At 41.1% G+C, this 14,531-nt stretch overlaps 1 protein-coding gene across 1 annotated transcript in view; it reads left to right on the top strand.

Moving 5' to 3' along the window:
* The first annotated feature begins 8,487 nt into the window (after positions 1-8,487).
* The window catches only part of COL24A1 (collagen type XXIV alpha 1 chain), a 392,516-nt gene continuing 386,472 nt past the window's right edge, over positions 8,488-14,531 (top strand). Inside the window, exon 1 of the mRNA XM_004262981.3 lies at positions 8,488-9,096. Within this exon, the coding sequence (XP_004263029.1) occupies positions 9,041-9,096 (56 nt within the window). The 5' untranslated portion in view covers positions 8,488-9,040. The remainder of the gene's footprint in view (positions 9,097-14,531) is intronic.

Consider the following 14,531-nt stretch of genomic DNA (forward strand, 5'->3'; position numbering starts at 1 on the left):
TTGAATATGATTGCTTGAACTCTATACACATGCTAAAATATTTATTTTGCTTTTTCATCTCATGGAACTACTCAGACTTCGATATGGGTTATATTAAATTTTTACTTTGGCAAAAATGGATATCCCCTTACTAAAGTATGCCAAGACTTTCAATCATGTGCCAGAAGCTGTAGACATTTGTTACTTCCCTACTAATTTGGGGGACTGGACCGGCAAATTAACTTTTCCTCCTCTTCCATGGAATAGCAAATATTTTTATGATCTTTCATAAATATTGCCATTATTATTGCAAGAATCTTATTACAAAGTATGGAAAAGTTTCTTCCATTTCTATACCTCAAAAAATACTCTTACCATTAGTTTGTTTTGCCTTCTTCGAAAAAGTGTGGGACCTCTATTCACTTTGAAATTGTTGAAAAAGATCAAATAGATACGATTCAAAATTCCATATTGAATTTTCTCATATTCTTAAGTGAGATGAGAGGAATTGAAACTGAAAGTGCTGATACAGAATCATGAGTAGGAGTTGCAGTTCTAATGAGTCGCTGCAGGCAGATAGCTATCCACAATCTGTTCTCATCTGACTTTTGATGACGTTATTGCATCACTCGTTTCTATAAATTACGTTCTCTGTAAGTCTGTAGCATTTTGTATGAGTGTTCATGTCAAATACACTAAAGATATGACATGAATTGTTGGAAAATTGTAGCGCTGATTTCAGATGGGGAACATAAACCTTATTATAAAAGAACCAAAAATATAACGAAACACGAGAGCAGCAAGACATTCTATTTGACCCTTTAATACTTCCAAGTGTTAACTATTATTCAAATGTTCTAAAGGAAAAGTGTATATCATGTCCTGCCTTACGTTTGAAATTCAAAAACTTGATTTTTTCTCTACTGTGTTCTTTCCTCAGCCTCTTCACTCCTAAGTTACTTCTAAATCAGATTCCATAGATACTCAAGCAAACATTTGTCAGTTGCCGTGCAACCTAATTGTGGATTCTCTGTAGTCCACTTCCATTCAGCCTATCCCTTTCATCAGTAAAATAACCTTTCCCCTTACACTACATGATTTTGAGAAAATTAATATCCAGTTAGCAGAAAATTAGCCTTAGAAGTACTGAATATGAAAAACACTAAGTTTATTTCTGGATAGAGGCATGTAAACCTGTCATTTTATAATTTCAAATGTAAATTCTACCTGTCCTAGAAGACCATTCCAGTAGAGGGCTCCAGCTTGCTTTTACACATTATGGAGGAAAAATTACCAGAGGTTTTTGAAGATCAACTTGGCAACATGACATTTAAAATGCAGAGTTTTCTCCTGGCATGACTATTCAAGTCTGTATCTGACTACCTGTTTGGTTGTCCTAGAGTCCAGCTCAACTTATGGATCTGCCTTTCTCTGGCTACACAAACTCATTTTAATCCATGTATTATAGCTTTTAGCTTCTTCCCTAGCATATTCTCCAATGTTAGTTATTTTAAACCATCCGCATACTCCTCAGGAGTCCAGTCAGTCCAACTATCTCCTTCAATCTTGAAACTTTTATTAGTTTTTTTTCTGATTTATGTAAATAATACATGCTTATTATAAAAAATAAAAATAGAAAAATAAAAAAGAAGAAAGGATAAAATTTAATCCATCATCACTAATTTCACCACCCAGAAATTATTTATGCTACTATTAATACTTTGGTATATTTCCCTTAAGTCTGTATTCTAGGATAAATAATATACACTGTACACACCCATATATTTTGTATTGTATATATTTTCTCATCCTGTCTTGAAATATTTTAAGAATTTCATGTTAGGAAATATCTTTCAAAACATTATTTTTTCATTGTTGCATGATGTTACATTATATGAATGTACCATAATTTGTTTATGTAGAAATAGAATCATACTATGATGATCATCCTTATGCATATGTTTTCATGGGCGAATCTGATTATTATTTCTTCAGGATATATTTCTAGAATCAAAATCACTGATCAAAAAATATAGCTTTTAGAGTTTCTTAATCCATATTGGCAAATTTCCTCTAGTTTTACCTAATTTACATTCCTCCAGCTGCTATAAAAGTACCAGCTTCAATCTACCTTTATCAATGTTGGATGTTATACTTTCTTTAAAAATCCTTGTCATTTGCTTTTTTTTTTTTTTAAATGGGAGCTTAATTATTTTAACTTGCACTTCTTGAATTGCGTTCATTACATGTTTTAATATGTTTTGGGCCAACTTTATTGCATATTCCTTTTGCCCATTTTTCTACATTGCTATATTCATCTCTTTTCTTATTGATTATAAGAAATCTTCATGTATTAAAGGTCTTGATATTCTATTTAAAAAATGACCTAAACTCTTTGAAAGTATCAAGGTCATGAAGTGACCAACCATCCCAGATTTCCTCTGTCTGAGTGGCACTCCCAGGACACAGCACTTTCAGTGATGAAAGCAGGAAAGTTGGGTAAATAGAGATGAGTTGTTTCCATCTCCTGGCTATTGTAAATAGAGCTGCAATGAACATTTTGGTACATGACTCTTTTTGAATTATGGTTTTCTCAAGGTATGTGCCCAGTAGTGGGATTGCTGGGTCATATGGTAGCTCTATGTGTAGTTTTTTAAGGAACCTCCATACTGTTCTCCATAGTGGCTGTACCAATTCACATTCCCACCAGCAGTGCAAGAGTATTCCCTTTTCTCCACACCCTCTCCAGCATTTATTGTTTCTAGACTTTTTGATGATGGCCATTCTGACTGGTGTGAGATGATATCTCATTGTAGTTTTGATTTGCATTTCTCTAATGATTAATGATGTTGAGCATTCCTTCATGTGTTTGTTGGCAGTCTGTATATCTTCTTTGGAGAAATGTCTATTTAGGTCTTCTGCCCATTTTTGGATTGGGTTGTTTGTTTTTCAGATGAATGGATAAAGAAGATGTGGCACATATATACAATGGAATATTACTCAGCCATAAAAAGAAATGAAACTGAGCTATTTGTAATGAGGTGGATGGACCTAGAGTCTGTCATACAGAGTAAAGTAAGTCAGAAAGAGAAAGACAAATACTGTATTCTAACACATATATATGGAATTTAAGAAGAAAAAATGTCATGAAGAACCTAGGGATAAGACAGGAATAAAGACACAGACCTACTAGAGAATGGACTTGAGGATATGGGGAAGGGGAAGGGTAAGCTGTGACAAAGTGAGAGAGTGGCATGGACATATATACACTACCAAATGTAAAATAGGTAGCTAGTGGGGAGCAGCCGCATAGCACAGGGAGATCAGCTCAGTGCTTTGTGACCACCTTAGAGGAGTGGGATAGGGAGGGTGGGAGGGAGGGAGATGCAAGAGGGAAGAGATATGGGAACATATGTATATGTATAACTAATTCATTTTGTTATAAAGCAGAAACTAACACACCATTGTAAAGCAATTATACTCCAATAAAGATTAAAAAAAAAAAAATAGAGATGAGTTGGCCACCCTAACTGAGGAACTGTTCCAGATTAAAGGCGACTAAATGCAATTAAATGCAACATGGGATCTTGAAGCAGGAAAGATGAAGGTTTACTACAATGTAGGGAGAAAACTGGTGAAACTTGAATGGGTATGTAGATTAAAGAATAATACTGTATGAATATTAATTTCCTGATTTTGATAATTTAACTATGTCTGTGGAAGAGAATAACCTTGTTTTTAGGAAATGCATATTTAAGTGCTTAGGGGTGAAGTGGCATAATGTCTGAAAATTACTTTCAAACAATTGGGAGAGAGAGAGAGAGACAAAGAGGGAGGAAATAACAAAGTCAACATGGTAAAATGTTAGCATTTGGGGAACATAGGAGGAGAAGGGTATTTGGAAAGTTTTCATGCTATGTTTAGTAACTTTTTATAAGTCTATAATTATTTAAACATAAAATCCTTTATAAAAAGAGATTAATTGCTATGCACTACAAATATTTTCCCCAGTTTTCCATTTGTTTCTTCATTTGTTTATATTGGGTGACATTTGTATTTTTTTTTTTATTTTACCACTTGAAAATTTTAAATCATACTTCTGTTTTTCTGAAAACCTACAAGTCCCAGAGAACAGGCATGTCTGTCTGATGACTTTTCTCCCTAGTTCTTAGAACAGTGTTTGAAACCTATTGCTGCCCAATAAATATTTGATAGATAAATTAATAAATGTAATCTTTCCCACTCTGAAGAAGATATATTTTTACATATAATTACTTCTAAATCTTCACAGAGTTAAATATTTTTATAAACCCATTAATGCATTGGAATTTACTTTGGTTGTACACCATGAGGTGGAGATAAATTTATTTTCCCCTAGTAGTTTCAGCATTATTTGTAAAACAGATCTTATTTGTGGAGTTTTGAAATGCCACCTTCATCATATACTGAATTTTATATCCTTATGAGGATCTGTAGCAGAAGGTTATATTCTATTTCAGTAGCCCCTTGTCCTGAAATGGTTATATCTTGAAAAGAAGGGAGGGAGGGAGAGAAAAGGACAGAGGGAGGAAGGAAAAATGGCAGAAAGAGGAATTATTGAGAACATCAACTTTATCCAGAGTCAGTCTGCATGAGTTTACATATTCATTACCAGTTTTGTGACCTCAGGCAATTTAACTAAACTTTTTCTCTTCCTCTGTATAAAATGGATAATAAGTAGTACCTACTTAACAGGATTGGTAGAAAATAAAATGAGTTAATATATATATAAAATAATTAGAGCACTACTCATGCATAGTAAGCATTATGAAGGATTTGCTATATTATTAGTTTTTGAGTTCCTGTACTCTTATTTAATAATGCTGTATGCTTTTTTTCTTGCTCCTTTAGTTCTATATTGTTTCCTCCCACTTTCTGTAGTCTATGTCCTTGACTCTCTATTCTCCACTAAAATATTCACATCTTTGAAAACAGACTCTACTGTCAAGGCCTCAAATACCATTTTAGGCAGATAATGAAGAAGTCTAAAACTCTAGCTCTGGCCCTTCTCTTGAAGTCTAGCTTCTAACTCCAACAGATCTTTGGGTAGTTCCAAAACAGTGTCCTACCAAGATCTCAACATAGTATGTCTCAAACTGAGTTAGTTGTCTTCCTTTTGCCATTGGCCAATGGCATAATTTCTTAATCATTCAGACTTGAAATTTCATCTGTATCTCTTCCCTTCCCAATCTAACCAGTTATCAGATCTTCCTGATTCCTTTTAATAACAATTCTCTCATTTAGCTTTTCTGTTGTTCCTACCATAGTTCACAGTACAAACATATTTCAATACCTACACCGAACTTTTCCTCCAGCCTTCTCTCTTTCCAATCTTAGCATCTGATGTTAAGATCAGTCTTCTTAAAATGGGAATTTGGAACATAATCATTTATGTTTAAAATTCTTTAATTATGTTTCCTATTGGCCATAGATTAAATTTAAACAATAGAATGTAATCTCCATGAGGGGAAGAATTTTCAAGCATTTTGTTCACTGATGTAATTGAGTGCCTAGAAGAGTTCCTGGCACATAGTTGGTGACACAATAGGTGTTTATTGAATGACTGAATGAACGCTTATCCTGGCATTCAGGGACTTCCATAGTTTGCCCTCGACCTCTCTTTCTAATGCACAAAACTGTAACCCAAGCTGATGAATCTACTCCTTTCCCCTGAATATAATTCAGATATCTTCCTCTCGTTCAATTGCTATTAGTCTCCTACTCAACATTTCTAAGCATACTATCTTCTTTTAAAATATTTTATTTATTTATTTGTTTTTATTTTTGGCTGCATTGGGTCCTAATTGCAGGATCTTCGTTGCGGTATGTGGGATCTTTCATTGCGGCGTGCGGGCTTCTCTCTAGTTGTGGTGTGCAGCGTTTTCTCTCTCTAGTTGTGGCATGTGTGCTCCAGAGCATGTGGGCTCCATAGCTGAGGCCCACAGGCTAAGTAGTTGTGGCCTACGGGCTTAGTTGCCCCGAAGCATGTGGATCCCAGTTCCCCAACCAGGGATCGTCCCCTGCACTGGAAGGCAGACTCTTCACCACTGGACCACCAGGGAAGTCCCTCTAAGCATACTGTCTTTCTCTTCTCCACCCATGTAAATCCTCTTCACTTTTCAAGGCCCAGCTAAATCCCATGGTCTTTGGTTAACCTGTATTACATAATTTTATCTATGCTGAACTCTACCATCCTAAAAAGTCTATATCACTTAAACGTTACATTGTTTATTTTTTTACTGGGCAAATGCCTCCTCTCCCACAATCAAATGTACTCTATTTGAGGGTATGCGTACCCTTTGGATGCTTCTGCATGAAAAGGGCTCTAGTAACTCTAACTAGCAAATATTCTCTTCTTATATTCAAAGAACCTGAGATACATTTTAATGATAATTCCATTTCATACAGCTTTCAAATATTGATCAACATTGTGAACAGAAAAAAAATATTTTTAATCCTTAAGTAATTGAAGAGGAAATGGAGACAGAAATTGGGTGAGTTACTTGAGATCTGCTTAATTCATAGTCTATTCTTTCCACCAAACCAAATTACTTGTCATTTTTTAGTTGACCAGTAGTCAAAAATAGACATACTGTAGGAATAGAATACTGTAGAAATTCTTCAGGTTAAGAATGAATATCTTCCCTTGATTCTGGGTTTCTAGGAGGATTCCAGAAAGCCATGGCTATTGGTTACAAAAGTTGGGGGGGGGCAGGTAGTTACAGTGGCTGTTCGGCATGTGACACCTTAACTAAGTGATCAAAGTTAGCATCACTAGTCATAAAACACATCAACATTACGTATACTCAATACGATGCCCCGAGAAAGGCACAACATCACTTCAGTGGTATTTTAGCTGAAAATACAAAACCTGAATCGTGGGACTACATCACACAAATCCAAATTTAGGGACCTTTTACAAAATGACTGACCTGTGCTCTTCAAAACTGTCAAAATGATGAAAGATTAAAGAAGACAGGGAATTCCACAGGGGGCAGGAGACTAAGGAGATATGGCAATTTATTTAATATCTTTGTTAATTAATTAATTAAGTAACTAAACAACAGTGCAGGACCCTAGATGAGATCCTGGACAAGACAATGGACATTTGGGAAAACTGACAAAATTTAAATAAGATCTATAGATTAGGTCTCTAGATTAGGTATTGTATCAGTGTTAATTTCCTGGTTTTGATCATTGTACCATGGTTATGTAAGATATTAACATTAGAGGAAGTCAGATGAAGGCTATACAGGAATTCTCTTTACTTTTTTAGCAACTTTTATGTAAATCTACAATCATTTCAAGATGGAAAGTTGAAAAATTGAGGAAGAGGAAGATGGATTAAACTGTGTTCTTAGAGGAAAAAATCCTCCAGATTCCAAGGGCCACACCAGTCATTTCCATTCATTAATATGGTCACCTTAACTTTTATAGTGTGTATGTAATGCGGGATGCCTTTCAGCCTGTGGAAGGGTCATTAGCTGTGGATGGTGCACAGTATAGACAAGGAAAAATTGGAGAAGTGATATTCACTGGTATACAGCAGTCATTCATTAAACAGACATACCAAATACTATTTTAGGTGCTGAAAATACAATGATGAGCAAGATAATAGGTCCCTGGCCTTCTGGAATTTCCAGTCTTATTAATGAGAAGGATAAAAGCAGAATTAAAATTTTTTTTTTCTTCAAAGTAGACTTCTCAGTATGAAGAGGCTGTGGAGAGAATGGGGACTTACATCGAAAAAGAAATTTATTACAAACATTGGAGAAGGTATTCAAATTGGTAAGGCCGAGGTGTGTTCCTATGCTTTTGTTGCATAACTGCAGACCATTAGTCCACGCTTGTAAGCAGGAGAAAGGCAGAGGGCAGAAAAGTGGATTACAGAAGAGAAAAATCAGTAGAAAGTAGTACGGGGACAGACTGAAAGGAAAGAATGAAGGGGAGGAAAGGAATTAATGAGAACTTTTTGCGGTCAATTAATAATACGACGTAGGCCACAAGCATAGCTGCAAAAAAAAGCAAGAGAGTCGGAGGACAGTGAAGGACTCCGCTGAGCTAAATGTGATTTCAGAAGGTGTGTGTGAAGAGGATAGAGAAAAGGGGGAATGGGAGACACCCAAGAGAGAAAACATCAAATTGGGGACTGCTGAAAAAGGAAACGGTACATGGACACTTGGAGGAAGGTTACTAGTCACCTACAAGCTTCGGGAATGTCGAGGGAGTACAGCGTGGGAAGCGAGAGGGTCGGAGCTGTGCCTGGGCGGCTGCGAGCGCGCCCCAGGCGCGGCGGGCCCAGGGGCTTGCGGACAGGGGCGCCCCAGCCGGGCGCGGGGTGGGGGGAAGGTTGCGGGGCGGAGGGGGAGGTGTGCACTACGTTTGGTGACGTCATTGCAAGTCAGTGAGCGGTGAAATTTAACACCGGCCGGATTTGCTTGGCTCCACTTCTTCCAGGGGAAGCAGCCGGCGTCAGTCAACGCCGAGCGCCTGCAGTTGCCACCGGTCCCCTCGCACGGACTACATTTCCGAAGTGGGTGTGTGTACTTGTATGACAAATGTTCCAGCGCGGGTTGTTTCCAAGGACTTCCTCCCCCACTTCATCTCCTTCCCTCCCCCCACCCCTTTCTCCTCCCAGGCCCAAAGCAGAGGACTCCACTGGAGTCACGGAGTCGTCTTTGAACCGCAAGTGAACTCGAGGGCTGCACTCGCAGCCGAGCTCCCGCTTCTGCCGGCGCCCCGCCGCCTGCCCGTGAGGTCTCCTCGCCCGCCCTCCCAGGGCAGGACTCCCCCCGGACTTGTCTGTTACCGAGCTAGGGAGCCTAGCTACCTACCCTCCGGGTGCTATTTCTTTCCTCCTTCCCATCTCCCCCCCCCCCCTTGTGGTTATTGTTGAGGTTTTGGAGCATCGTTTTCATGTGATTTTCCCCCCCTTTTTCATGGACAGTACCTGCACCCTTAGCAGTTCGGAGCTGGCTTCTGTTTTCCGTTAGCGCTTCGCCGTACGGACAAATGCATACAAATGCATTTAGGAGCCCGCAGGACAAGGCGTGGACAGGTCTCCCACACAGCAAAAACGTAAGTAGCCCACACGCCAGTGCAGGGGTTAGAGCACCCCCTCTCCCCACCCCCTGGATCCGCTGAGCCCGTTGGAGATCTGTGCACCAGCTCCCTGGCACTTTTTTGAAGTTGGGAGTCGCTGAACAGCCGTGGCATCTTCCTGTTGTCTCCTCAATTTGTAAAATACTGTGTTTGAAAGGAAGCCTCCTGCCAGTGGGTCTCTCAGACAGTTTATGCTAAAGAGATACTGCGGCTCTGGAGGAGAAGCTCGCTGGCTCGCGGCCCGACGCGGGCGGCCGTGGCTCCCGCAGCTCCGGAGCTGGACTCGGACGCCAGCCCAGGCTCTAGCTCCCGTCGCCCTCGCGCCCTCCTTCCCTTCTCCTCCCTCGGAGCCCTGGCTGAGGTCCTGTTTCCCTGCGGTGCTTCTCGGGGCGTGCACTCTGGGTATTGCTGGGGCGCTTAGGTGTCCCCTGGGCTCTGTGCGCGAAGCCTGGACCTGGGCACAGGCGTGAGGGCAGGGTTGCCGGGTAGGGGGAGAGGGTGCCCACAGAACCTCGGGCATCAGGGCCCTCCTGGACTCGTGGGACTCAGCGGCAGTCTCCTGTAGTTGTTAGGAGGCCAACAAGCGTGCTGCCCATCTGGGGCCCAGGCTGCGCCCTGGTCACTGGAGTGTCACTGCGGAAGGGGCTGGACGCGGGGAGGGGGCGGGGCTGCTGCTCCCGGGGAGTGTTCGAGCCGACCCTGGCTGGCACCCCACCTTCTCTTTGGGCGCTGTACCTGCTCCCACTGCCTCACTCGGAAAAGCGCGTACATTGGGGGTGGGGTGGGGCGCATGGCCTTGGCTGGCTGCCCTGGCCCCCCTGGAAGAGGTCATTGGGTTACGCAAGTTTGATTCTGGACCCGGGGGCGGGAGGGACGAAAGCGACTGCAGTCGTTCTCTGCCACTAGGCTGCCCCTCGGGAGAGTAGGTAGGAGGAGGGCCGGGGGCAGAACTGACCGTGCAGCCAAGGGGAGGCGGGGTGCGGAGAAAGACCGCCTTGTGGCAGTGTTTGTGTGAACATGTGCTTCCCAGCCGCTTGCAGCCGAGCCTGGCTGGGGCTCGCGCCCTCTCTCCTCCGACTTCTGGAAGCCTGGGCAGGCAGCCGGCTTCCCCAGTGACAAGGATGCACATCCCCACGCGCCCGCAGCGCGTGACTCAGTGAGCGGGAAAGCTCGTAACCTCAGCAACCGCGTGCGTGCGGCGAGGTGCCCAGGGCCCGGGAGACCTGACACTTCTCCACCAGGGTCCGAGAAGAGGCCAGACTCTGCCAGCCACCTGACCCAGAGCGGCTCGCGCAGGTCTCATTAGTTTCCCAAGCAGGTTTCTCGCCACTTTTCTCCGGTGAAGTCCCTTGCATGGACCCTCCCGGAAAGAGGGGAGGGGAGCGCAAGGTATCCTGAGGGACCTGGCGCATCTTCCCGAGGGTCTAGGGCGGGTGGAACGCTGGAATGAGGCTTGGGTACCCGCGGATCCAGAGCCACCAGGAGTGGGTGGGTGAGGTCCTCTGCGTCCTGTCCAGCCTCCGCCTCCATCCATGTGTCCTTCTTGCTCTCCCTGCCAGCTCCGGCCCTAGGGCTTTACCTTGGCCACTACTCGAGGCCCACGTTGCTAACATTCCCCATGGTAGTTGTGACCAACCTCTCAGATTAAAGCAGATCTTCAGCTCCTAGCCCCTGTCTTGTCTGGTTTACACTTCCCTTCCAGACGCTCCTAGAAAAGGCCCTGCATAAATTCTTGGGCAGTTTGGAGTTTGTAAATTGGGTCCAGATGACTGGGGGGAGGGAGGCAGAGAAACCAAACAGAATGGATTACATCGAGGAACTTCTGAGGAAAAATTAGACTATGTGGAATGGGGAAAATAAAATCCTTGTGGAGAGACATCAGGGTGGGTAGGGGATCCTGCGTGAAGGCTCTGGTCTCCCCTGCACTCCTAGATGGGCTCCCAGCCAGGGGCCTTGCAGCCTCCTGCGATATCCAGTTTGTTCCATGACAGTTCCCAGTGGGGGTGGGCTGCAGAAAATTAATGGTAATTCAAGATTACATCAGATCGCAGCCCCTCACAGCTCCAATCACATACATGCAAAGTAGGGAAAGGTAGTTACTGATTGAGCTGAGAAAATTGTTTCTTGAAAAAATCCAGTTTCTGTAAAGAATTAAGAGTTCTTTAGTTTGAAATTAATGCTACCGGCCTCATAGGGAAAGGGACTTAGGAGAAGCAGCTGATTAGCTGATGATAATGTCAGGCCACTGAATTAAACCTTAGAGTGCCCCATGAAATCCCTGAGATTTTAACTTTCCACCATCCTTTTGTAACTTTCCACCATCCTTTTGTGGTGATGTTTTTTGTGAGAGCAGGAGCAGTTTTTTTTTAATTTTTTTTGCGGTACGCGGGCCTCTCACTGCTGTGGCCTCTCTTGTTGCAGAGCACAGGCTCCAGACGCGCAGGCTCAGCGGTCATGGCTCACAGGCCTAGCCGCTCCGCAGCATGTGGGATTTTCCCGGACCGGGGCACGAACCCGTATCCCCTGCATCGGCAGGCGGACTCCCAACCACTGAGCCACCAGGGAAGCCCAGAGCAGTTTTTTTAAAATCACAATTCTGATTGGTCACCCAGAAACATTTACAGTTTTAAAACTAGATCCTTAAAGACATTTTATTTCAAAGGGCTGCTTTTAGTTAGATTACCTAATGTGAATTTGTGGAATTAATAAAAAACAAAAATTAAAACCAAGAGTCAGTGTTAGATAGATTGATTTAACATGTTGTCGGAAAGTCTCCCAGGCAGGCTATTATGGTCATTAAAGGGTTTCTGTAACCAAAGGGGGAAACAAAGTTTGGTATATAAACATCTATTTCCTAGCTAGCATGAAATTCTATTTTTAAAGTTGCTTAGTTATCTTTGCATTCAAATAAATGTTTAAAGTAAACTGATGTCTCAGGGAGAGGAATTGTAATTTATAGAAAGTAATTTTGAGTGTTATTTATACATTCTGCTTGGTAATCGGTGAAGCTGCAGGAGAATAATAAATTTTATTATGGGAATTTGAACAGCTGTACTAGTTTCCTTGCCATGCTTTGCAACTGTGACTTGTTTTAGAATTTGTAATTCTGAGTAAGAAGTGAAGTAAAGACGATTTCATTTTCATTCTCATAAAAGGCTAACAGTCTGCCATTCATTCACTCATCATTTACTCATTTATTCAGCAAATGTTTACTGAGCTCCAGTTAAGTGTCTAGCATGGTTCTAGGCAGAAGTGATACAATGATTGAGCAAGACAGAAGCCTAATTGCTGCCCTCCCAATGTGCCCAGTTTAGTATAGGAAACAGACAATGAAACAACCAAGTATAACAAAATGAGATAAGGGTATACACAGAAGGACATCTAACAGTCTTGGTAGTTGGGAAAGGTCGGGAGGAGTACTACTGGAAGGAAAGGCTGACCAAAGGCAATGAAATCTAGAGTCAGACCTAAGTGGAAAAGGCATGGAGCTTTACAGACAGAAAAGTAAAAGGCTCAGAGGTGAGACAGCACAGTGCATTTGAGGGCCTGAAAGAAAGGAAGTTGGTTGGGGCACACATTCTAGGGGAGAAGTGACTGGAGCTGGATCTGGAGAGAGAAACAGAGACTAGATCATGCAAAGCCGTTACTTTCTTAGCTAAATAAATAGAGGTTAGGATCACCTGGCTTTTTGATCTTGGGGTCAGTGTGCAGGTGGAAAATGTCAGAGAAGTTATATATTTGTTGAAACTCAAGACCACCTGGTAGTCTCATTGACTGAAGATTGATACATTCATTCATTCAAAAATCTTTATTTCACAGTAGTGTATGCCAGAAACTTTGCTAAGCTAAGCAGTAATCAGTTTAACAATCTCTGTGGTACTGCAAGGAGAGACTATTTTAAGTGTATATTTCTTCCCTGCTACTGACTGGACTCTAGGCATTTTGATCACTTGAAGTCCTCAAGCATATTTATCTCCTTTGCATTTCATGAGTTGCCTGTATGCTTGGAATTTAACCAAAAGTTCTAGTATGTTTCACACTAGATTAGTTATACAAGTACCTATTGAGTTGAATTCATTGTGTATAAGTTTTTGACAACACTTTACTCCCTACTGCTAGGATAAGAACCGTTTTTCAGTTATTTTGGGAACAAAGTACAGAAATTTTACTATTACTGGATCTTAGCAGCTAGTAAAGAGCAAAATCTGTAAAGCTGTCATGACTTAGAGAATTTTTTGGCTTGTAAACGCAGTGTGATAGAAATTGTTGAAATTCTTGACGTATATTACATGTATGTTTTTCAGATTAGTCTACTTTTTCCAATTGGTTTAAATGAAAATCGCCAATTCAGTAAAAAAAAAAAAGTTTCTTATTCACAAATTGAACCTGTGTAGGAATGAGCATCAGTAACTTGAGGACATATATCATAAAACCTGAAAGTCTCATGGGTGCCCTAAACAAAAAGATGCCTGAAATTCCCCTGAAGTAACTTAAACCCTTCAGATAAAGAGAAAGTTGAATGGCTCTAAGAATTATTTAGGGAAGATGCCTGGGATGGATATTAGTTCCTTAAATATTCTCAGTATGGTCTTTAGATATCTATTTCCTGCTTGATCCCCTCGAGGCCTTCACCCTTCACGTGTCTGGTCATGTTTTGACTGTGGCTTATGTCAAACTGAAAATGTGGCTAGCAGACCAGACACACAGAGTATTTCACATTTTGTTATATATCCTCAGTAATATTATGGGTTATATTTGCTGAACATTTATTGAATGTTTCTTACCATATTGTTAACTTCTTTCAGACCTGGTCTGATTTTGTTAAATGTCTGAGTATATGTACTTCTGTTACTTTATATTAATGACACATGGTTCAGACATACAAAAAAATGAACAAAAACAGGCATGGTTTGAATATTTGAAAAATATTCATATTTAATACACTAACTAGACTTTTTATTAGGGTACACTAAATGTATGAACAAATTAGCAAAGTTGACTATTTTAGGTTACTTAATTAAAAAAGAATTGGCCAGAACTGTAAGAGGACCTTTCCCCAGCTGTGGTTAAATGACATGCCCTTTATATATAGTGATTTATACAACATCTTGCTAAGAACGTAGCTTGATTTTTGTCCTCTAATGCCAGTATATTACTAGGATTCTGCCATACACACAAATTTGGGGGTTTTATATTTGGAATTCAAAATATAAAATTTATATTATGTCATCACATAATAGATGAGTCAGCTAAGACTCAGAAACTTGAAATAACCCACCCAAGGTCACAGAATGAGTTTGAAATAGAACCAGGATTAGCCTTTTGACTCCTAGTCTAGTGTTATTTTCTTATTAACCATGTTGTTTTCTCTGCAACAACTTAATAGTTTTAATTTTAACTTATTTAAGGAC

This window comes from Orcinus orca, chromosome 1, assembly GCF_937001465.1.
Source record: "Orcinus orca chromosome 1, mOrcOrc1.1, whole genome shotgun sequence".
NCBI classification, from domain to species: Eukaryota; Metazoa; Chordata; class Mammalia; order Artiodactyla; family Delphinidae; genus Orcinus; species Orcinus orca.